General features: G+C 39.2%; 1 protein-coding gene across 1 annotated transcript in view; it reads left to right on the forward strand.

Annotated features, from left to right (window-relative positions):
- Positions 1-23,470, forward strand: part of LOC123027410 (VPS10 domain-containing receptor SorCS3) — a 597,507-nt gene that overhangs the window by 403,776 nt on the left and 170,261 nt on the right. Inside the window, exon 8 of the mRNA XM_044438273.1 lies at positions 1,951-2,024. Within this exon, the coding sequence (XP_044294208.1) occupies positions 1,951-2,024 (74 nt within the window). The remainder of the gene's footprint in view (positions 1-1,950; positions 2,025-23,470) is intronic.

The following is a 23,470-nucleotide window of genomic DNA, read 5'->3' on the forward strand; positions in this document are numbered from 1 at the left end:
GGTTGGGAAAGGCAGCCATACAGAATGAGCCACTGAAGCTTGTAGGTGTCAAGTGTGTGTGTGTGGCTGCCATTGCTGTGTGTCCTGCTCAGCAGTCTTTTCCCTCTCTGGCGGAATCCCTAGCCTTTGCCCCAGAAAGACCTCAACCGCCTCCTGCAGGTGTCCTGCCCAGGGAGCTTGTGAGTGTGTGCCCCACCACCCTTCCTGAAAATAATGGTTGTGAGGACATAAGGGGCGCTGAGCCGCTGGCTCTCAGGATTCTCAGGGTCCTGCAGATATGAAGTCATCACTGGCTGTGGCGTTGGGGCTGGCAGAGAAGACTATTCACCTCTGTGTGGGGATGTAGATGCTGTGCTTGGACCACATCCATCCACCATGAGTTCTGTGACTGCCAGTGTATGCAAACAGCATGTGGGTGGCACAGTTGGTATTACTTTGGGTTCAAAAGTTCTGTCACCTTTCTACTATTTCTATTTGCTGTTTTACACACAGAGACACCGAGAGGAAAATGCAAAAGAAGAAAATGCAAAAAACACAGCAAAACTGAAAACAAAAATCATTTATGAAACATTCACAGCATCATTAATACAAAATAAGTTTTAAAAAACCTTGTACATTTCTGCTTCAGCTAAGCATCCAAACAAGGCTGATGACCGTAGGCTATCCATTCAAATATAGAGAACTGTAAGATCTTCAAAACATGGTGGTGTGTTTCCGGACTTGAAGTATAAGTCTCTTTGCAGCTGCAAGGGCTCTCAACAGTCACATATTCTGTTTATCTGCTAAATACCACATCAAAGATTTATAATTGGAAAGTGCATGAATTGTCACAGATTTTTCAAGGGGAAAAATATAGAAGCAATAACTTTCAGCCAGAAAGAAGACACTACAGGGCATGGCTGGATCATATTCCACAATGAGGAATCACTGGTATCTCACGGTGCAAGCCAACATTATCTTAGTAATACGCTTAGGTGTCCAAAGCTAATAGGAGATAACTTTTTGCTGAAACATGTTTGGTTTTAGATTGCAGATATAGGACAATTTTCCATTTATTAAGCCGTATAGAACTTTCAGATTTCCATTTCTCTTTGTGCGGTTCCTGGTCCTCTCCCAGATGGAACATACATTGGACACACTGTCCATTCTGCCAGCTTTTCATCTGTGTATCTTCAGTCTCAGCATACTTGGCGTACAGGATTGCTCTGCCCAAATACCTTAATGGAAGTAATAAAATCCAGATTTAGACCAAATCTCAGCACTGAATCTCAGGGTAGCAGAAGAAAATGCCAATTTGTTTCCCTTGTCATGTTGTTATTGTGCTTTAACTGAGTTTAAAATGTCAAACTGCAGATGCACATAGTATTTTTTTTCTATTTATCAGGACTGACATAATATGTTTTGTTTGCTTGGAGTTCTAACATATCAGGCCTTTAGAAGCATTTGTAAAGCTTGGGCTTTAAATAATAAAGAGAGTAGAGAAATGTGTAGGAAAGGGCATTTTTGCAGCTTTCTAAGGTGGCTCCCCATAAGAGCATTATATCCAAAAATGTGAGATCAAACCCCATGCTGCTTCTTTTCTTCAAGGAGTGAGTATCTGCAAGCACAGGGGCTGCTATTGGCTTGGACTATTTTCATTTGACTCACATAAATGTTTTTTTTTTTAATTCTTACTAGCTGTAGATATGGTGAGCTTTTGAACACTACGTCCTTTTCAGTGCAGTGAGTCATGTCCAGCACCTTCATACTGAGTGTCTGCCATTAATCAAAATGAACAGTACTTTAATATAAAATAGAATAACTAACTATCAGATGTGAGATGAATAATATCACATACTCAATATAACTTGCAATAGCATTTGACCAGGATGGACTTTGACAAGTTACTGCCACATATGTGTCAATTGCCTGTTTATTACAATCTCATGTATTTGGCTTCCTTTCTTTCAGCTCTACAGCTCAATGGATTTTGGAAGAAGATGGCAGATCATGTATGAACGGATCACACCAAACAGATTTTACTGGTGAGTTTCCTCCCTTTGTGTTATAATTGCTTATTAATGGGTGGCATAATTAGGGTTATAACATACTGAACAAGTGATCAATTTATTATCTTCATCAAATGGCTGTTTCACTGAATCATTGCAACATCTAAGCAAGCTTAAGACAGAGCAATCCTAGGCTGGCTGAGGATGTAGAAGAATGCACTGCCATGTTTGTGGCCTGGTCAGCTCACGCAGGCACACTCAATGTACAGGTCCAGATTTAGGTGTGTGCAACAGGGTTGGCACAAGTGGACTCGTCCAGCCTCTCCAGCACCCAGGAAATGGTACATGAAGTATTGGGGAACCCTGCTGAATGGGGTGAATGGTTGCATAGGAAGGATGAATGGAGGTACTTTCCATGAGTGTAGGCTTTCTGTCCATTGAAGGCTAACCCTCAATCCAGCCTATAAAATCCATGTTGTAGAAAGATAAGGTATTATGGAAATGGTTTGCAGCTTGCTTTTCTTCTGACTTTTTCACATGGAGTGGGTATTCACATTTGCAATTTAGAAATTGCATTTCAAAGTGCATTTTGAAAGTTACAGCACAGGAAAGTACATTACATGCTCCTGAACTTTTAGATTGTCTCTTATCTTCTGGATAGACAGTGATATAGGAGACCCCTGAATACATGCAATGGCTCATCCAAATGAACAATGAAAACTTGCTGAATTGCAGCCGATCTGTGAAGGCTTGAATCTACCTTGAATGGGATGTATTTGCCAATGCATTTTGCTTTTGTCAGAATTCAGTAGCATTCCAAATTCCTTTAAGTACATTCTCTGCATTTTGTTTCCTGAAATAGCTAGAAAGTAGGTAAGTGCAAAAAAGGGAGAAGGAAGGAATTGCAGCAAAAGTATTTATTTTAATGTAAAAAACATACCCAAACAAACCCTTAGGGGCTGGATTGGCCAGAAAATGTTAAAGAGTTACAGTTGGGTGGGGGATGTGAGAGAACCCACCTCACAACCTCAGTGGACCAAATATGAAGAGACAGCTGATGTCCATAAGAAACAATGTAGTAATGAAGAGGATTTTGCTCACAGGGACTGCATGATGAGAGCAGGAGGATGGAAGTCAGAAAAAGATAGAGCTAGCTGAGAAATGTGATTGTTAGGGAAACCGTGGTAATTTACCACCAGTTGTGGCAACCACCCCCCACCCCTGCTTGCCATGAACCTATCCACTTAATGCTGTGTTGGAAGTGCTGACTGAGCACAAGGTATAGATTGCAGGGTTATCAGTTCTAATTTTAATCTGGTCAGCACTGATTAGAAAACCCTGTCCCAGTTGACCTAAGCATGGTGAAATTTCCACAGTTCAGTTCCTTTACTATTCTGTGGGATTTGCCTGTTTTGTGTTCTACTCTTCTTAAATTCAGTTTAACTAGGAAAAATTCAAAATTAATTCCAAAATCGAAACATGCAGGGTTTGCTTTTATTTTCAGCCCATTAACTCACTTATGTTTCTCCCTGTGTCTTAGCCAAAGAGATTAGTGGATTGTTAAATACTGCGCAGGAGATTAGATTAGATGCTTTTGTGATTAGCTGTTTTTGCTGCTGATATGTACACTGGCACTTGCATGTTGATGAAACAACAAGCAAAAATATGCTTGATCCAAGTGATCTGTGTCATCACATCATGCTTTTATGTTTGGGATGGTGCCTTTTTTTATCCTGTGACCAGAATTCCAATTTGGGAAGGGTCTCAGGAGATGCCTGGGGAAACACTCTGTGGCTGGGCCAAAGTAAAGTAGGTGGCCCTAGGTAGAATCTGTACTAATCTGGACATTTTCCTTAAAGCATACAAATCACAGATCAATTCTCTCTGAATGTATATTGAAGAGAAAGTCAGAGTGCAATAGCTTTAAGGCATGTAAAGTACTGCTCCATTCTAGCATTTAAAGTTTAAATCCCTAGCAAAGAAGTCTTTAAATGTCCATTATCTTTGAACATTGATAAGCGTTAAGACTAAGGTTTCCTAGGACTGCCCTGAAGAAAGGCTAGCTTTTTTTGGGGGGGGGGGTGGGGAATCCTAGCTCTTATCTCCCATCAATGACGGATTTCCTGGGCAGAGCTGAAGGAAGTAGGGTCCACAATGAACTCTTAGGCCAAATGGGAAAATCTGAGGCCTTTGTTTATGTATGTATGTATTGATTGGATTTTGATGTATATGCTGCCTGATTTGGCCTGTGAGCCACAGGTTCTCCACTCCTGTTTTATAGGACAATATAGTGGTACATCATTATTAATTGGTTCCACATTGATAACAAGTCTAATCAGTTAAGAATGCCAAAACAAAAAATGTGGTGCCAAATGTGATGGGAAGAATTTCAGAAGCAGACTTGATTTGTTCAATAGTCTCTCTCTCTCTCTCTCTCTCTCTCTCTCTCTCTCTCTCTCTGCCAAGTTACATTTTTTGGGGGAAAAACACAAATCACTATTCTTGCATGTGTTGGTAGGCTGAGTTAAAAAGATTCTTCCTTCTCTCCAACTCCCTTGAGCTTACAGTTAGCTCATGGTTTATACTGTCTGTCATTTCCCAGCACCTTATTACATTTGCAGCCACATGAAAATGTCCTCTACTCTGTAAAGGGGGAAGATAGCACATTTCCAAACATATCATTCAAGTCAATCTCTTAATTCTGTTAGTGACATGCTCTCCTTGCTGATACCCATGGGGTTGTGTTAAAAAGGAGAAAATGAGTACTCCAGTGCTCAAGTTAAGAGGTTACGGAACAGTCTAGTTTAGAAGATGTCTCTTTCTGTTTTTCTCTCCACCACATAATTGCCTCTATTATTCTTTCTCATGTCATATCAGTTGTGTAGAGAGAGCTTATTCATTCACATGCTTCCTCTATCTCAAAATAACACCCCACCCCAATATGCTGCAAAACAGCCTGTGTCTTATACTGCTATGGAGAAAGTACTTGCAAGGATGCATATGTATGTACTAAATATATGTACTGAATGTTTTTGTTGATATGAATTGGCTGGTGAACTAAAAGTTTCATTGCAGCCACGCAGGTTTTTGTCAAACTATTCTTTAAATGAGGCATCAGGTCAGGGCCTATTGCTCAAAACCAAAAATAGGGAGACTATAAATGAGATGAACATGTTTATCCCTGATTAATTGCACCAGCAAAATGTAGTGATGGCCACCAATTTGGAGGATGAGCCTAATAGTCCTGATGGCTGTATGCTGCCTCCAGTTCCAAAGGCAGTCTGCCTACATACACTCTCTATCTGCCTAGAGAGTCGTGTTTAGACTATTAGTCTGCAGAATATAAATTAAGTAAATAAATACACCAGTTGATGGAGATAATGAGTGAGCAGGTGCTATTGCAGTCATGTCCTAATTGTGGGCATCCCATAGGGAGCTGGGTGTATGAACAGACTACTTGACTAAATTTACCCTTGGCCTAATCCTGCATAGCTTTTCCCATGTTCTTACACTTCCGGTCTAACATAACTGAAGATATCAATGACTAACTTATGCCCCATTGACTTAAAGAGGGCAATTACTCTAAGCATGACTTCATATGGATCTGAATCATTATTACTGAATGTATGAATGCAGTATTTATAGAAAAGAATAGTGTTATTTATTATGGCTTTTACAGACTATCCATCTACTGGCGTCTCGGGACATTTTACACCATAAGGACAATTTACACCATTTACAATCTGAAGCTATGCAATGGGATGGCATGCAAATACTCTAAATAAATAAATAAATAAATAAAATTATTTAAACTTTTTGGCCATTGAAAGAAAGATATCATTATTCCTTACGTCAAACAAATTATTCCCCTCCACAACTAAAAATCCATATTATTGAAGTTTTGGTGCTGTTGAAATTTATGCAATTTATGGAATGTATGAAATTGATGCAATTTAATTGATTAAAATTTATTAATACAATTTTCAAATATGGTAAAAACTCATAAGAAGTAAATTTTTAATCTTAGTAAAACTATCTTCCCTGACTCCACTGGCTCTCTTCTGAAAGATATGAGTTAACTTTTAAAGTTTTCAGGTGGGGGCAGAAACGCTCCCCAAGCTTCTTAAAACTAAAAACTATTTCTTCTATTTCAGAACTTTTAGATGTCACTCCTTCTACTATCTCACTATCCATTGCTGTTCTAGCACCATTTTTTATAAGGACCATATAATTTTTATGATGATGCAATCTAGATCTAGACCCAGAACCCTCTGAACTCCAAGGATTATGGGTATTTTATGGTGGGTGGGATGCGCCCAAGCTAACATATCCTGCCTTGCAAAACACTCAGCTGATCTCAGCCATCTAAGCACAGAGCATCGGATGAGAAGGAAGGAAGCTGAGCCGCTGCTGGAATGCACCATATCTTGGTAGTGCCACTGTTCTCTTCCCCACTGCTGCCACCACCTGGAATGTCGCAAACCCTTTTTCTGAGATCCCATTTGTGATCCTAGAGAAACAGGACTAACTGTGGAGGGAAGTGAGAGATCCCCAGATCCCCAGCTAGGAGGTCCAGAATGATTTTCTGACCTTGTTGCTGGATATCTCGGGGAAAAATATCCTGCATCCATCTAGATACTGTCTAGCAGCCATAAAATTTCATTATTAATCTTTTGTCAGCTTTTGACCAAGAAATTAATTTGAAACACCACACACCCACTTGTGTAATCATATGATGCACATATGCTGGGGAATGCTGTAGACCTCTCTCTCTCTCTCTCTCTCTCTCTCTCTCTCTCTCTCTCTCTCTCTCTCTCTCTCTCTCTCTCTCTCTGTCGGAATAGACTCCATCCATAATGGAATGATAGTGCTTCCTGAAATGGTTTCCTAGGAAATACTGGACAAATCAGGTTCTTTGTGATTTCAGAATAAACAGACTGTTGATTCCATCCTTTTTCACAGTTGAACTTCTTGCTTTCAACTAACTTGAAAAATATGCTGAAATCGGTGGTTTATGGAAACAAGTCTGGATCCTAAATCATGATGTGAAGTTAGCTTATTTCAATAAAGCATCATTAATCATTAAGAAAATGGTGCTTATGTTTAAAACAGGAGCTTTCCCTCTCTTTTTTGTGGCTGCATCAAAGAAAGGAAATGGAAGGAGCAGTGCATAAGTCCAAGGATTAGGCATGTGTGTCACCAACTCTGTGTATTTTCACGATACCAAGGATCCTTTATTCTGAGACAGCCTGATGTGCCCTATTTGGATAGGATGAGGATGAGGATGATCATGATGAGGTAGTGCACAAAATATTTAGAAGCTTCTCTCTCATTAAGTTTCAACCTCTCTCACATTCAGCAGATTGAGTGGAATGCAAGCTGTGTACTAAACACGGTCTCTTATCATGGCAAAACAGACAAGTCTCTCCCCTGCTTGTTTTGAATGCGAGCCATTTTGTATAGCTCAGTAACATTCCATTAAAGATAAGGAGATTCTTCTTTTATGCCTTTTCCCCATTGGAAATTAACAAACTCTTTTAAGATGACTATACATCAGCAGCTATATGAGGCAGAATTCATTCTCAGCAAGAAGAGAGAATTGAAATGCCTGTCCTTTTGTTTCCTGGTATCCCCCAGAGCCTCCTCTTTAGAAGGAGCTTAGTTTAATTTTGCCATCATTAAGCAGAGAAGACATGAGGCTACAGAAGAACTTCAGACGAAGGAACTGGAATACATCACAGTTCTTTTAAGTAAAGTAGGTTATGTGAGTTTCCATCTACTTTTTTTCCCATAGCAGGTTTTGACAGTAATGTAGAAGAATCATTGTTTTTCATTGCTCTGAATAATTGGACTAGTCGATAGCAACTGCATTGTTTAGACTGCAGTGGGAGACTGCAATAAGGCATAGGGTGGCCGTTGTCAGGATAAAGTGTACATTGTTCTTATTTCATAGTTAAAGACACACCTTTGGGACTGTGGTTGCATTTTGGATAAGTTTAGAAATTTTCAGGCTGATTGGGAAAGAAATTTCCCTCACCCCTGCACCCTTCCAAAAATAATAATTAAAAAACAGCATAATTAGATAATTAGGGTCCAGTCAGCATACTTAGATTTAGGGTGAGAGGTGGGAAGGGAGCCTTTAGAACACCAATTACTGACTTGACTAAAGTTAGTTGGACTAGATAAATAGCACAACTATTCCTCTTACAGGAATTTGAAGAATCTTTCAGCTATAGCTATGACTCTGTATGTTTTCCAGGAAGGGATGACTTATGGTTGGCCTGACTGACTGAGGAGACTATTTTTTTCACCCTCCATGGAATATTTCCTTCTCATTAGCACAGAGAAGGTGGATTAATGGGGATTTTTTTTTTTTTTTTGGTGCTGTTCTTTGTCATATCTGATCAATGCAGATGTGAAAAATGCCTCAATGTGGGGAATATGGGAAGGTTTTTTAAAGATAGATAAACATAGGAGTGGCAACTTTTAGAGTGGGGTTGCCATCTGGATTATAAAAACATGCCCATTTATAGTCACCCTTTTCAGTCTAAGCAATAAAATACTAATTCACAAGGTGCAGTTCATGCTTGAGAAAGGGACATCAAAGGGATATTGTAGTGAGTTGTCCATCTATCAGAGCTTCCTCAGACTTTTCTTCTTCTACTTAGGGTTTTATTTCAGAAAGTTTTTAGATCCATGGAGTTTATAGCTGATGCTTTGAATGGATGTCCTGATTTGGTATGTCTTTGTTCTATTCTTTGTTTTATAATATCGTCATTGTTTTAAGCCACTTCATTGACTCATTTGAGTTGAAAAGCAGGAAAGATATATCTATCTCATTAAGTAATAGGAAAATACATGTGGCAGGAACAGCCATTTAAACAGGGATTTAAGCAAGGTACAAAGCAATATAAGAAAGTAATGGCTCTTTCAGAACTACTACTTCTTTGGATCCAGACACCTTGCATGTAGTGTTTGTTTTCAGTCTCCTTTCTCTTCATAGTTCACTTCGTACTTATCGCTAAGCAGCATTAAGCAGCAAAAACCTTTCTGCAACTCATAGTCACAGTTGACCTCAGCTGTAAGAGAAGAGAACTGGTTTCTGTGGTGGCCTTTGGCTCCATGCCTGACCTTTCCATTAAGTGCTCAGGAAAAAGAGCTGCACCAACACCCCCATACTGTTGACATTTAGTGTGGGTGCAGTTGAAGGAGTTCTTGACATTTCTGTTTCGGAATCTTCTAAGTGAAATAAATCCCTAGTTTAAGTTGTGTTTCCCTTTCAAAAGTTTCTTTTCATTTTGTGGGATAATTGAAATGGTCTTCACAGTAAACATCTCTCATCCAAAGAAGGCAAACAGTGGCATATGAGATGGAAATATTAAATAGGCATAAGAGTGTGTGTGGACAAGTGATGGGAAAACAAGCTTGGAAATCATGACTAACAGAAGTCAGCCGGGCATGCTGGGAGTGCACAGCAGACATCCCACCCATTGGTCCTGCCAAGGGGAGGACCAATGTTTGTCTTTAAAATGCAGGGGAGCATGTGGTGGCCCACTTAGTTTTTTTATTTCATTGCATCATTGCTCATCAAAAGGATATCCTTTGACTAGGCCCTGGAACTTTTAAATGCAATTGGCCAATGTGGCATCATAATTTAGTGTTGGTCTGGTCACTGTCTTCACCCGAGTTCCAGACTGTTCCTCGGAGAGATGCGTGCCAGCTAGAATTTTTGATGCATATAAGAGTGTGGGGGTGAGGGGATTCCTAACCATACCTTTCTGTGTACCACAGGAAAGAGCCAGCTAGACGATTTCACTCCTTGGGAAGAATCCAATGCTTAATGTCAGGCTATCCATGCAAACAGACAAATTATTTGCTTTGCTTTAAATATGCTTTAAAATATGAAGTGTTATTTTTAACACTTCATAAGACCATCTTTGGAGGTGTGTGGACTGAAGAACCCTAGAGTTGATCTGCAGAATGCTCATTCTTTTGCTGCTGCTGTAAAGCATGGAGACCCCCCCCCCCTTTTTTCTTTTATGCTTCCATTTTTTGTGATTTCTTTTACTACTGATACAAACAAGACAACCAGAATGTGCAGGCATTACAGCTGACAAAGACTTGAATTCCTCAGAAGTCTCAGTACAGGAAGTTATCCAAATAACATCTATGCTCCCAGTTATGTTCCCATCTGCTCTCATGGACTAATCCTCACATTTCCTATTATGCATAACTTGCTTGGATATGCAGGAGCAAATGAGATATCTGCTAGCAATTTTTGTGATTTCAGGGATTCTGGATGTTGGCAGTCATAGTTGCAACCATGCTTGAGGAAAACAAGAAGTGATCACTACTTGGCTTAGCCCCCCCCCCTCTATATATATAAAGAGAGAAGTGGGGAGCAATTTAATTTTGGCAGAATTGTGCGTGTCCTCAAAAAGTAGCTCTCATGCCCTTCAAAAGAGGATCCATTCCTACAATTCCCTTTCCACTGCTGGTGTCCTTTATGTTTCATGCTGCTTTCTGTTTCTTCTCAAAGCTGTCAAGACAAATTAGCATCTAACTTGGCATAAACTCTGCAGCCATAGTTTGTTAAATGGGTGTGATGTGAGGGAAAGGGTAAACATTTCTGCTTTATGCCTTTCTATTTCAATTGGTAGGAGGTTCATATTAACTTTTTTTCTCCATTGGTTGATGCTTCAGAACCTACTCATTTTCTATAGGGTAGTATCTTACCTAAAAAGAGAAAGGTACCTAAGAATAAATTCTTGGTTCTACTGAATTACTGTTTCATGGTTCTGTTATGCGGTGGCTCCTGCTGCATTATCTTTCAGCAAGAATCTGAGAAAGTATATATAATGAAATGTTAAAGACATTTGTACATAGGGTTAAAAATAAACCTTTAAAATGTATTCCTTCAATTTTCTAAAAGATCCCCTTCCGTACAAATGCAAATATGTTCCACTAACAAGAACAAGTTAGGACATAAATTAATTCTGAGCTATTTTTTTTTCAAACCTGAACTTTCATTTTGAACTTGGAGTCATACTATGCAAATGGAATTGGGTTTGAAGGGACAAAGTTCTTAAAAATAAAATAAAATAAAATAAAATAAAATAGAATAAAATGTGCCTTTTAATTTGCATTATATCTCCATATTCTAATGTGGATATTCTAATCCATAAATTAAAATTTAGAAATTATTACTGACATTTGAGCAGAAATTCAATACATTCTACCATAGCGAAGAGAATCGTGATCCTTGATGCCCAAGTGCTGACTATTGATAGACAACTTCAAGACCCCTTCTGTCTCACAGCACGTTACAGCTGACATGGATTGCAAAGTTCTTCAAACGGAGAACGTCTTCACATAGAGGGCAGCACTTTAGCTGTCCTTCAAATAGAGGCTGCCTCCATAAAGTAGACGTCTGTTGCTGTTCCACTGTGAAGGTCACCTGTCTCTCTCCACTTCAGTTGAACCATACAAGAATGGTTCTTCAGATCATCAGGGTTTCTTATGCTAAAGCGCAAGTGAGTGAAGCTAACTTAGGTTATAATAATAAAATAAACAACTTGTGTTAGCTGTAGCTAGAGTCAGTTCCTTAATACACTACAACCAGCTGAAAGCTGCTTTCAGAACAGTTAAAATTAGTGAATGCCCTCCCCTTTCCAGCCAGTCTCTGATTTCTCAGAATCAGCCACTTAGAACACTACTCCTTGTAATTGGTCTCCACTCCTTTATGACAGCAAGTCTTGGATATGTCATGTCCATGTCCCTCTCCTTCTCCTCTTCAGAAAGTGCCTGGTTTTTCATGGTTTCAGAACAGCCAGGCTGTTTCCTCCCTTCCTGCTTATCTCTACTGCTCTCCTCCCTGTTTCTTCAGTCTTTATTTCTTCCTCCCCCTCTTTATCTGATTTAGAAGCTATTCCCATATGCTTTGGGTTCCTCTGAAGGACTAGTTCGTCTGAAGGACTAGTGTGTCCAGTCCTTAAACCAACCTCAAGATTCCCAAAACTAATACAATGTAATTGCTCATATGAATCTAAGCACAAGTGGAGATATAATTACCTAACAATAAACAATTATAGCTTACTGTAACCTAATTTAAATGAAGGCAGAAGTCAGTTCTTTAATATTCGGGTGCATGCCATTCTTGAAATTTTCTGATGAGTTCAGGCAAGCCTTTGCCGATTGAACAGATTCCATCCTGGAATCAACTGATAGGAAGTCCTTCTTTAAGGCCTAAAGGTTATAATGTAACTAGAACTAATTCCATTAGATAACTCTCACTTGCTCACTTGTCTACCCTAAATGTTACATTATTTATAGCAAAGCCAGTATAAATAAAAGCTAAGCCCTTTCCAGACTTTTCCAAGCTGGTGCCATCGAGATGGTTTGGATATCAACTTCCTAATTTCTGTCGATTACCATGTACTATGGGATGGCATATGGCTAAAGGGACTTGAAGTTCAAAGCATCTGGAGGCCACCAACTTGTTTTTTGCTGCTGTACTCTGGTATTATATGCTTACTACAGGGTTGAGCTAATCCAAACAACAGAATGATGACAGCTAAGCGATCAATACAACAAGTTCAATAGAATATAGATCCAAACCAATGAATTCACAGATGTTCAGCTGTTTGTCCTGTGTCTACAATTTCATTTAGATCTTAAGCAGCATATTAAGCCACTTCTTCAGTTATTCCTCCCTATACTATGTCAATGACTACCTTCTTCAGGCCTTTTCTTCATGATACATCACATCAGCAGATATTCGATCTCATGCAAGCCTTGATCCACTGATGAAAGCATCAGACTTTTGCAAGAGGACTCCCAGCCAGACCTTTATCTTCTGTAAGGTCTCCAATGCTATGCCCTAAGCTAATAAGCATTTTTAACTGGTGATCAACAACTGTTGGCTGTGAAGAAGCACTGTGGAACTAAAACCAAGTGGGGCAATTTCAGGATTGTCAGTGTTACATCTCTCTCTGCATTTCTTCCATAAACCTTCAGTTAGTTTTGTTGCTCAGTCCAAATTCCCAAAATAACTCTCCTGGTATTTACACTCTGTGATTAGGGCAGTTAATTGAGTTTATGGGAGGGGTTAATGCAGCCCTAAGAAAGCTTTGAATTATGCATATTCAATATGCTTAAATGCACTACATATTTTTTAAGATAAGTCATTTTGACAACCTATAGCAAAGATGGTATGTTGTTGTTAGTCGCAAAGTTGTGTCCGACCTATTGCGACCCCATGGACAACATTCCTCCAGGCCTTCCTGTCCTCTACCATCCCCCGGAGTCCACTTAAGCTCACACCAACTGCTTCAGTGACTCCATCTAGCCACCTCATCCTCTGCAGTCCCTTTCTTCTTTTGCCTTCAATTGTTCCCAGCATTAGGCTTTTCTCCAGTGAGTCCTTCCTTCTCATTAGGTGGCCAAGTATTTGAGTTTCATCTTCACTATCTGGCCTTCCAAAGAGCAGTCAGAGTTGATCTCCTCTAGGACTGACCGGTTTGATCGCCTTGCAGTCCAAGGCACTTGCAGGAATCTCCTCCAGCACCACAATTCAAAGGCCTCAATCCCTCGGCGCTCAGTCTTCCTTATGGTCCAACTTTCACAGCCATGCATTGCAACTGGGAAAACCATAGCCTTGACTGCACACACTTTTGTTGGCAGGGTGATGTCTCTGCTTTTTAGTATGCTGTCTAAATTTGCCATAGCTTTCCTTCCCAGGAGTAAGCGTCTTTTAATTTCTTGGCTGCAGTCCCTGTCTGCGATGATATTCAAGCCCAGGAAAATAAAATCTGTCACTACCTCCATTTCTTCCCCATCTATTTGCCAGGAAGTGACAGGACCGGATGTCATGGTCTTAGTTTTCTTAATGTTGGTTTCAAGCCAACTTTTGCACTTTCTTCCTTCATCTGCATCAAGAGGATGTTTAGTTCCTCTTCACTCTCTGCCATTAGAGCAGTATCATCTGCATATCTGAGGTTGTCGATATTTCTCCCAGCAATCTTAATTCCAACTGGTGATTCATCTAGGCCCTCCTTTCTCATGATATGCTCTGCATATAAGTTAAATAGGCAGGGCGACAGTATGCAGCCTTGCCAAACTCCTTTCTCAATTTTGAACCAATCAGTGGTTCTGTGTCCAGTTCTCACTGTTGCTTCTTGACCTGCATATAGGTTTCTCAAGAGACAAATAAGATGGTCTGGGACTCCCATCGCTTTAAGAACTTGCCACAATTTGTTGTGATCTACACAAAGATGCTATACATAGTAACATTTAATGTGCTGGGCAAATATGGCAAAATTTACTTGCAGAACCATCCTTGTGATCAAAAGCTACAGAGCCTGGGTTATTGAGTCTGTCAAGATGATTATCATTTTGTAAATGTGTTTTATCCTCAGCGTTTGTGCCAAGTGCTGTCCTGGCAACACCTCTGGAAAGTTTTTAAGCTTTATTTTTCCTTCTATTGCTGCATTAATTTATTAAATGATGCTCCTACTCCAACCATCCCCCCTTTCTTTCCTGAAGCATGTCTCTCTGCTTCATAATCCAGAAATAACTAGATCACTGAGCCATAGCATATCAGGCATGTTGGATTCAAAATCAAAAAGATCCATGCAAATGAAAAGAATGAAACACACAGGGAAAATGGAGCATCTGTAGGCAGTGAAGTTTTTCAGTGCAGTATTTTAAAGAGAATGGAATTCACTGAAGATGCTTATTGTCAGATAAAGCAGGGAGACCACTCTGTTGTAGGTTACAATTTCCAAAATATGCTTTTGCGTGCAGATGCAAAATAAAGACCAAAGCACCATTCAGGTCGGTGAGTAAAGAGAGATGTGACAATATGTGAAGGTAGAATACTTGCTAAAAATATATCAGATATTTCCTTGTCTGGAAGATTGCAATACTATGTTTCTATTTGGACTAAAGTCACTGTAAAAATATCCTCATCTTCCACAGAATTTCATCTCTTATCTATTAAAAAAAATACAGAGCCACCAAGGACACCTGGTATGGGCTTCTTTGCCGCCATGAAGACTAGATGGATCATGAGTGCAGATTATAAATTCATCAAGGGAATTCATAAAATGGCAGAATGTGCGAATTAGCCATGCTAGAGAAGTGCCAGTACTGACAAATTTGCCAGCTGTGTTTGATGGGCTATGGGATCATGGCTGGCCAGCCACCCTGCTCACAGGGTGTAGCTGTTCTGCCTCTGAACCCACGAAACATCCCTGTGGGGTTATCTTATTGCACAACATCTTTGCACAGAAAATCCAAATTGGCACATTGGCATGTTTTGTCCCTATGAGTTTTGGCTTGTGCTATACCTAAGCTAAACAAATAAATGCCCTCATATAGACACCCTAGACTCGGCATGACAACTTTCACAGTGGACATTGATGATAGATATCTGGCAGGCTGTTGCTCATTAAATTGTTGTGAAGTGATGCAAAGATTTTGTGTACAAGAAGATTTAATATGAATTGCCTTTCAACCATTTAGCTAGCAATTCAGAACAAAGCCCACTGAAGTCTCCACAGGACACTTTTTAAATTTGAGAATGAAGCTGGAAACCTTTATGATGGATAAGCTTTAATTTGGTACTTTGTGTATGGCCTACTATAGAAAAACATGATTTTTTTTCATACAATATAAGCATTTTCTTTCCTTTCCTTGAGGAATCAGGGAGGGTTATATCTGAAAAGTGCTACTGGACAGAGTGCACTGGTGCTCTTGATCTTGTTTTCAGCATCAGTTTTTTGGAGGGCGAGGATCACAATCAATTTAACTATCTCCTCTTCCTTTTTCTTATATTGTGGATAGATGGAGCATAGTTTTCTTTGCTGGATATACAGGGCCATATCCAAATTGAGTTAAAATTGGGCTAGACTCATTGGAACAGATAGTCATATTAAATTAAATTCATCATATTGATTTCTTCTAGTAAACCTCTGCACCATAGCAACTTTATGCTAGTGGCATGCTTTACACTGGATAATGTGGACAAATCTTTTGGCTCTGATCCCCTCTTAAAGAACTCTGTTCAACTTGCATGGTAGGGTTGTACCACGAACCTCTTCCTCTAGTGCACACAGAACAATATGAGGGAGACTGGTCCCCTTGTCAGGGTGGCCATGTGTCCTTCCTTATTTACAGAGGACAGTGTCAACTTTGCCAAAGAAGAAGAAAAGTATCACGAATAAAGGAGGACAATGAGGACAGAAATTTCATGAAATGTCCATATGTTGATACATGTAAGTAAACCTTTAGAAATAATTACTATTACATTAGATGGAGGCATAAAAAAACAGGACACTTGGACCATTTGTCAGAGGAGTATTCACTGAAAACCCTTTAAATAGAGGCCTGTCTGCTGGGGTGGCCATATGTTCCTTACAGAGGACAGTCCTCTTTTTGAAGCGATGTCAGAGGGCTGGTGCTTCTATTTGAAGGGTTTAACAATCCAGTTCAAAGCCATTTTAAAATAGAAAACCATCAAAAGGAAGAGCTGAGTGGTTTATTAGTACTCAGAACATAAACAGCTTATAGCAGGCAGGCAGGTTATGCTGCCAGACACTTTTCCCACTGTGGAGAGATGTATTTCTATTTCAGTATATTCTAAACTTGCACTGACATCTGTGTATCTGTGTCCTCTTTTCTGATCATGCATAAGTGGCCACCCTAATTCAAGCAGAGGAATTGAGTCTGCAGATTCTCACCTGAATTCTCAGGGTCATGCCAGGTTGCTTTATAGGACACTTAGATAATTTTCATCCTTTCTGTTCTGTAGTCTGTGAAATCAACAACATTTCCAGTCCCCGTAAAGCACGATTTCATTTTGGTCCCTTTTTCAGTCCCAGCTATGATTTCATTTCAGTCCTTTGCTGTACTTACATCTTGGGAGTTTTAAACAAATAGGACATTTTCTTCCTCTCTTTTTGTTGGCTCTGCTGAGAAGTAAAGAAATTAGCTGAGTACAAGACAGTTAGCAACTTTCTGCCTTATCTTGCAGATTAACCGTCCTATTTACTGCTTTTGCAAACGTGTAAGAAATCTTGAGTCACAGAAATGTACGCTGCAGAAGATGTTAATTCAGTCCTTGGGGAATGGCCCAGGGCAATTCTTTAGAGCATCTTCCCAAGTTTCTTCAGCCACAGTCAAATATGAATGTACGAACTACAGGGCTGCTACAGCTCTCTTGAGGGACGCTCTATCAGAATCATATACCAGTACAATGATGTCCTTTAATACGCTGCCAAAATTATTTATGCTTTTCTTTATTTGCCTTGTCTGCAGTTAGTATTAATTGAACGTGTAGAGATGTGTGTTGAAGAGTGAAAAATATATATTTGTGAACTTTTAAATCCAAGCCTTGTGTCTACTTTATTTCCTAAACCTCTCCACCTAAAGTGAGATCCAAAGAGTGACAATATTAAGGAATATCCAGTAGGAAAGTTGTGTTAATCTATTGAAGCAAAAGCAAGAAAGTGTCATGTGACACACTGAGAACTAACTCATCTATTCTGCCATGTACTTCCATGGAGTATTTTCTGCTTCATCAAAGGTTCTGGTCAAGTTTATGCTGGAACAAATGAGTTAATCTTTAAAGCACCACAATACTTTGTTGTTGTTTTAATGCTAAGAAACTGCATTGAGAAAGGAAAGGTCAGTGGGGAAAATGGGAAGGAAAATGCTTATTTCCAGAACAGTAAAGAGGAGGTGAACTTCAAAAATGCTAGATAAAACTAATGTTTGTGCATGTGTGATTTCTTGTCACACTTATGCAATTTCAAGTACAGCATACTATTTGTCAGAGACAATGAGAAAACAATTTAGAAAACAATTTGGAAATCAGTCACTGTGTCAAATATTTTGAAATAGTAGCAATATGTATGAAACCCTGTTCAATATAGCATGTTGGGGAATGCCTGAAATACTCTGCTCAGTCCCTTTAAAGCTGCTAAAGGACTGAAGGGTCTTGGTCTAAACATATTGCAGGGTAGTTATGATGCGGTTCTAAGGGCAAAACTATGTGTTATCTGTACAACATAACATGTACCAACATCTGTTCCTTTCTTTTTCTCCTTCTTTCTCTTAAAAAATAAAAAACCCTTGCAGGTGGGCAGGGTTATATATTTGTTCCCAGTCTAGACCAGAGTCCTCTCATCTGCACTTTATGTAGTTCCCATTGAAGTAAAAGGCAGTCTATTTTTCCTATACAGATTGGTAAAGCAGAATCCTTCGACAAATTGGGATCACAGAAAGATTACATACCATAGAGATTGGATACCCTCACATTTAATTTTGAGTGAGGAAAATTTTGAGTAAGCTATCAGCTAAATATTTAAAGTAACTTGAAATATGCACCTCAGAATCCTACACAGAGAAGTTCATATCATTACTGTAAGCTCTTTATTAGAAATGTATAGCTCCAAGGGGAACAAGAGGGCACCTTGATTTCCCCCCCCCTTCCCCCATATTGCGCTTCATTGACAAGAGAAGGCCAGCTGCTAAACTCTTCCTTCATTTAAATAAAGCATGGTCTCATTTCTGACCAGAAATTCCTGCTTCAAGTGAATGGGTGGGAGTGGTTTTGACAAACCTGCCTTTTTATTTATTTATATTTTCTATACCCCAACAGCTGCAGCTCTCTGTGCACCAGAGTAAATTTATACTCTAGTTACTTGACAAATTGAGGTCCTCAGTTATCACTCACTACCCTTCTGCTAGGTCACAGTGTGAAAACATTTTTAAGATTTGACACTTGTCAAGACAGCATGTTCAAATCAGGGAAAACTCTATCCACTAGCAATGCATCCTGTTGTTGTTATTTTGTCATATACTGGGGTAGACTGCTGAGTTTTTGTACAGTGTTTTCTCCACCTTTTCTTTCAAAGATTAGAGGACTGTAAAAAATGTGACACATGTCTAGTTTGTGTCTTGGTAGACCTGAACCTGCAGTCTAACTATAACTTTGCCAGCTAGCAGAAGGCAGTAAGGTGGCTAGATTCTCAAAAAGTAGCAGCTTCTTATCCAGTGCAAGTCTGTTGGCTCTGGACATTCCTTCAAATGGGTTTGCCACGATTTCCCTGGCTATGATGGAATCAGAGCATAGAAAGGCTCAAGGAAATGAGGATAGAATCAAGTAGAGGCTTGGGATGAGCAGAACAAGCTGTGATGGCTCAGCTACTCAGAGATATGTTAGCAAGCATTCCACCATCCCTTGGATACCTCATACCCACGAAGGTGCATACTTCATAGTTTGAGAAATGCTACTGCAATGGCTAGAGGGCTCATTTTGGTCAGGTCAAGTTGCATTTCTATACTCATTGGATGGGCAAACTACCCAGGACACTTGGTAGAAGGAATTGTGATGAAGTAAGTAAATATGCATTTAATTAATAAATAGAAAGGTACATATCTCATGTCCGCTTAAGTGCTCAAGGCAGCTAACAGTGAGATACAAATAAAATATCAAAGCTATAATTAAAACATTAAAACTCATCAAATAAAATCCCCTTCCAGTAAAAACACATTTATAAGAACCAAAGAAACACACACTTTACAGATTGAACAAACCTGTTTCAGTAGATGTCAACTTCAGATACCTAAACCCTATCTGGATATAGATGCCTCTGCTAGCTAGTGAAAGAAAATAGAGATAGAGTTAGCCTGATGTCTCTTGGCTAGGTCTTCCAGAACCTGAGAGAAGCCATGGGGAAGGACCTCTTCCTTGTTCTTTACATCAGGCAAGTGCTCTTCCAACCCTCATCTCATGTGATACACCTGGCAATCCACATTGCAAAATGATAAGAGCGTGTGTTAAGGACAAATATTAGGTATATTCAAGAAGAATTTCTTGAATTCTTGAATTTAAGAAGTTTGGGATTTTGGTTCAAACTTTGATGTTTTGCAATTTTAAAAGCACTTATGGTATTGGGAGAAATGTGTAATTTCATGTAATTTTGTAAGACCAGAGATTTAAGACCAGGGTGGAGAAGGTATGTGATAAGAAATTTGGAAGGGTAAACTGGGAGTGAGTTCATTTCATTCCAGCATTCCATTATGGGTAGGGGTTGTTGAGTCTTGTCCATTAACGGAGACTCAAACTGTGCATCTCAAGAACCCACAGATTTTCTGAACTCTGAGTTGTGCTGAATATGGCAATATGCTGGTGCACACTGCTCAGTTACTTCCATTTTGATCATGATTGAATGAAAACGTAGCAAAGCTCCTTTCCATGAATTGTTTGTAGGGATGTGCAGATCTTGAACTATCCAAAGTTCTCCAAATTTCATCTTGAAGCTCATTTGACTTGAATCCACATTAGAGCACAAGCTCTGTTTCTTTTCTTCTGAAATCTGTGCACATTTTAAGCATATTTTCCAAAGTGTGCATATAAATAGTGTGTACCTTTGGAATGTGCATGCACTTCTCTTATTGATTTTGATCTGCAGATCACATTGCAAGTTGAAAAATATACCAACTTCGACTGTAGATTGCATTCAAGTCTGTGTTTATTAAAGAATGTAAAGTAACTGAATAAATTCTGATCAAAAACAATTTGAAATGAAATTCTTATACATTCCAGTCTGGGGGCTGGAAGAACAATGAATCCTGTTGATCCACACCCTCTCTCAGCATGCCTCTTTGCCCACCTCTGCATGGAACCCTTACCTCTTCCAGACTCTGGAATTCCAACTTCAGACCAGAACCACAACAGAGGGTGACATGCTGGCTAGGGAGGTAATACAGAATTGGCAGTCTCCCCTTTAAGGAAGAGCCTTTCATTAATTGGCACTCTGCTTTTAATTTCATTTCTTAATTAAAAAAAGAACTGGTAAGCTGGCATTCTGGGTGTTGTCTGACAGCACAGTATCTTTCTTTTAGTTCCAAAAAGTGATTTCATGTTTTGAGCTCAGACCTTCCCACTCCTTTGTATTAGTTTGCGGGACTAGACACTTTTCTTTTAGCATCAGCAATTCGCCTTTTAGGAAATTAGAGTTTTGTCACAGGCCAAACCCATCATAATAGCTATTTTATGAATGGGCAAGACCGGCATTTTGTAAAGGTCCCACAGCAGTCCCTTAAAGTTTGAAATATGCCCAGTGAGCCAAAGAAGGTTGTCGACACCTCATACATAATTATACACAGTATTAGAATATTTGCACAATCCAGCAAGCATAAAATTAAAACAATGTTTGATTTTATTTGTATCGCATTGTTTCTATACAAATTGGCATTTAAGTCATATATTACAGGTGCTTTCTGTGTAATAATATAATGGGATTTTTGTGGATGCCTTCTGTTTCTAAATGCATGCCATCTAATTTGAGTCGGTGTTTCCTAAATGACTCCTTAATATTGCTCCTCTTGAGTAACCTTACTTGGTTCAATTTGATTAACTATCTCCAGTGACTGGATTTACTCAATAATGAGACTCCGCTTACATAATATAACTAAGTTCAAATCACATAGCTCACTGGGATGCTACTCAGTGTTCCTCTTTTAGATATACTGTCTTAATCATGAGCCCGTATTCTCCATGATTCAACCCCCTTGAGTGAGATTCCAGGATTAGTAAATTGGGTTGAGTTGCTCTATTCTCCTTCTATAATAGAAACCCTAGGAGTCAATATGCCCAAAGAATCCAGAATTATTTACACATTATAGTTCAATATAGTCCTCCCCATGCTGTTTCAAAGTCATTAGGACTAAATTCAAGTTGAATTCAAAGACACTAATGTTAATGCTTAGATAAACATTAAAAACTTTAATCAAGGCTGAATACCATCTCAGCATTCCTTGCAAAACTCCTAGCCATCTTATACATTATAAACAATTTGATAGCTCATTTAAAAATCATGATGGAGAAGAGATTTCCAAAAAAGTGAAAAAAAAATCAATCTTACTCAAGGCATAATTGCAAGTTTCTCAAATATGTTTTAATATGTCTAACACCCAATAAGAGCTATTTTAGCTATAAATGGACAACTGTAAAGCTCTGTTCCTATCCAGAGGACAACACACACACACACACACACACACACAGAGAGAGAGAGAAAGTTCATAAAGATGTCACATTCTCAGATGAGTCCTGGTTAATGGTGTAACTATCCATAAAAATCCTACTCAAGTCTTAGTATTTTAAACATTTTAAAAATAAATTAAAATATATTAATAAGGAATCGTGTCAATCCTGAAGTAAATTCCAACATGATTCCTGCATCTCTTGCTGGAGCTGTAGCTTCCCTGGCAGTAGAAGGCTACTCAAGAACTACAATCACACAATACTATAGAAGTAGAAATACCATATTTTCTTTACCATAATCATAAAAGTGTGATTTTAAAGAATGTGTGCTTTGTAGTGTAGTGACATTTGGCTTTGCCATTTTGCAGTGAATTTTCTGTATCTTTGTTGTAAAGTAGAAAAGATAATACCTGTAAAGGTTAATGTCTTTAAGACTTTAGTTTTTGAAAAATATGCCCCATTTTATTAAACAGGGAGAAGAGAGTTTTCTCACAAGCCAGAATGAGGTCTTGGCCTTTTACAAGTGCCTTCTTCAGGATTCTTTTTACATCCCTATTTCATTGGCCCAATCTTGGGTTGTGATGACAAATCAACGTATTCATACACACTGGTAAATTGGTCCTGCTGCGGGTGGGAACAGCTACGTGTGATTTGACCCTAGCTTCTGACTCAAATAGAAGAGAACTGCTAGAGGTGCTGGCTCACATATCATGGCAGACAACTCTCAGTCTGTGCATCCTTGGCTTGTCTAGCCACTCGTGCCCAATGCGGCAATGATTGGGTAGCGTATGCAAGCACATTGCAGTATGTGAACTAGGCTATTCCAGCAACAGTCAGAATTGTTTCAGCCCATGTAATCCACTTCTAATGAGACAAGCATGTCATTCACACATAATGGCAGAATTACACTTGATGTGTAATTCCATAATTCTTTTAAGGGCTTTGTGTTATAACAGCTGCTGAGGCTTCATTTGAAGCAGTGGACCAGCCTAAGCAGAAAGGGGATGTTTAACCCTTGTGCTGTTTACTGGAATTATAACCCCACTTCCTTCCCTACTTGGGTAAAAACAGCCTGGTTGATTTGGAGAAAGGGAAACGAACAAACAGCAGGGAATGACAGGTCGATAACAAACTACATTCAGAGAGCAATACACAATGACCCCCCCAAAACAGTGGATTCTGCAGTGTTTCTATTTCCTATTGGCTTAATGAGACTATTTCAGATGAAAAATTTTGAGAATTGCTTCATAAATACTTCTGTGACAATGAAATAAATGAAAATGGCTATAAATTAAGACTACCCCACCCCTTTCCTTGGGTCAGGGATGACATATTTGGCAGAACCTCCTAATAAATGTGCAATCAAGCAAAGAACTCTGCCCTGCAGTCACATAGACGCAGCTTCCAGTGATACAAGCCCTTCAACCTT

Source organism: Varanus komodoensis, unplaced genomic scaffold (assembly GCF_004798865.1).
Source record: "Varanus komodoensis strain SLA01 unplaced genomic scaffold, ASM479886v1 scaffold1, whole genome shotgun sequence".
Classification (NCBI taxonomy): domain Eukaryota; kingdom Metazoa; phylum Chordata; class Lepidosauria; order Squamata; family Varanidae; genus Varanus; species Varanus komodoensis.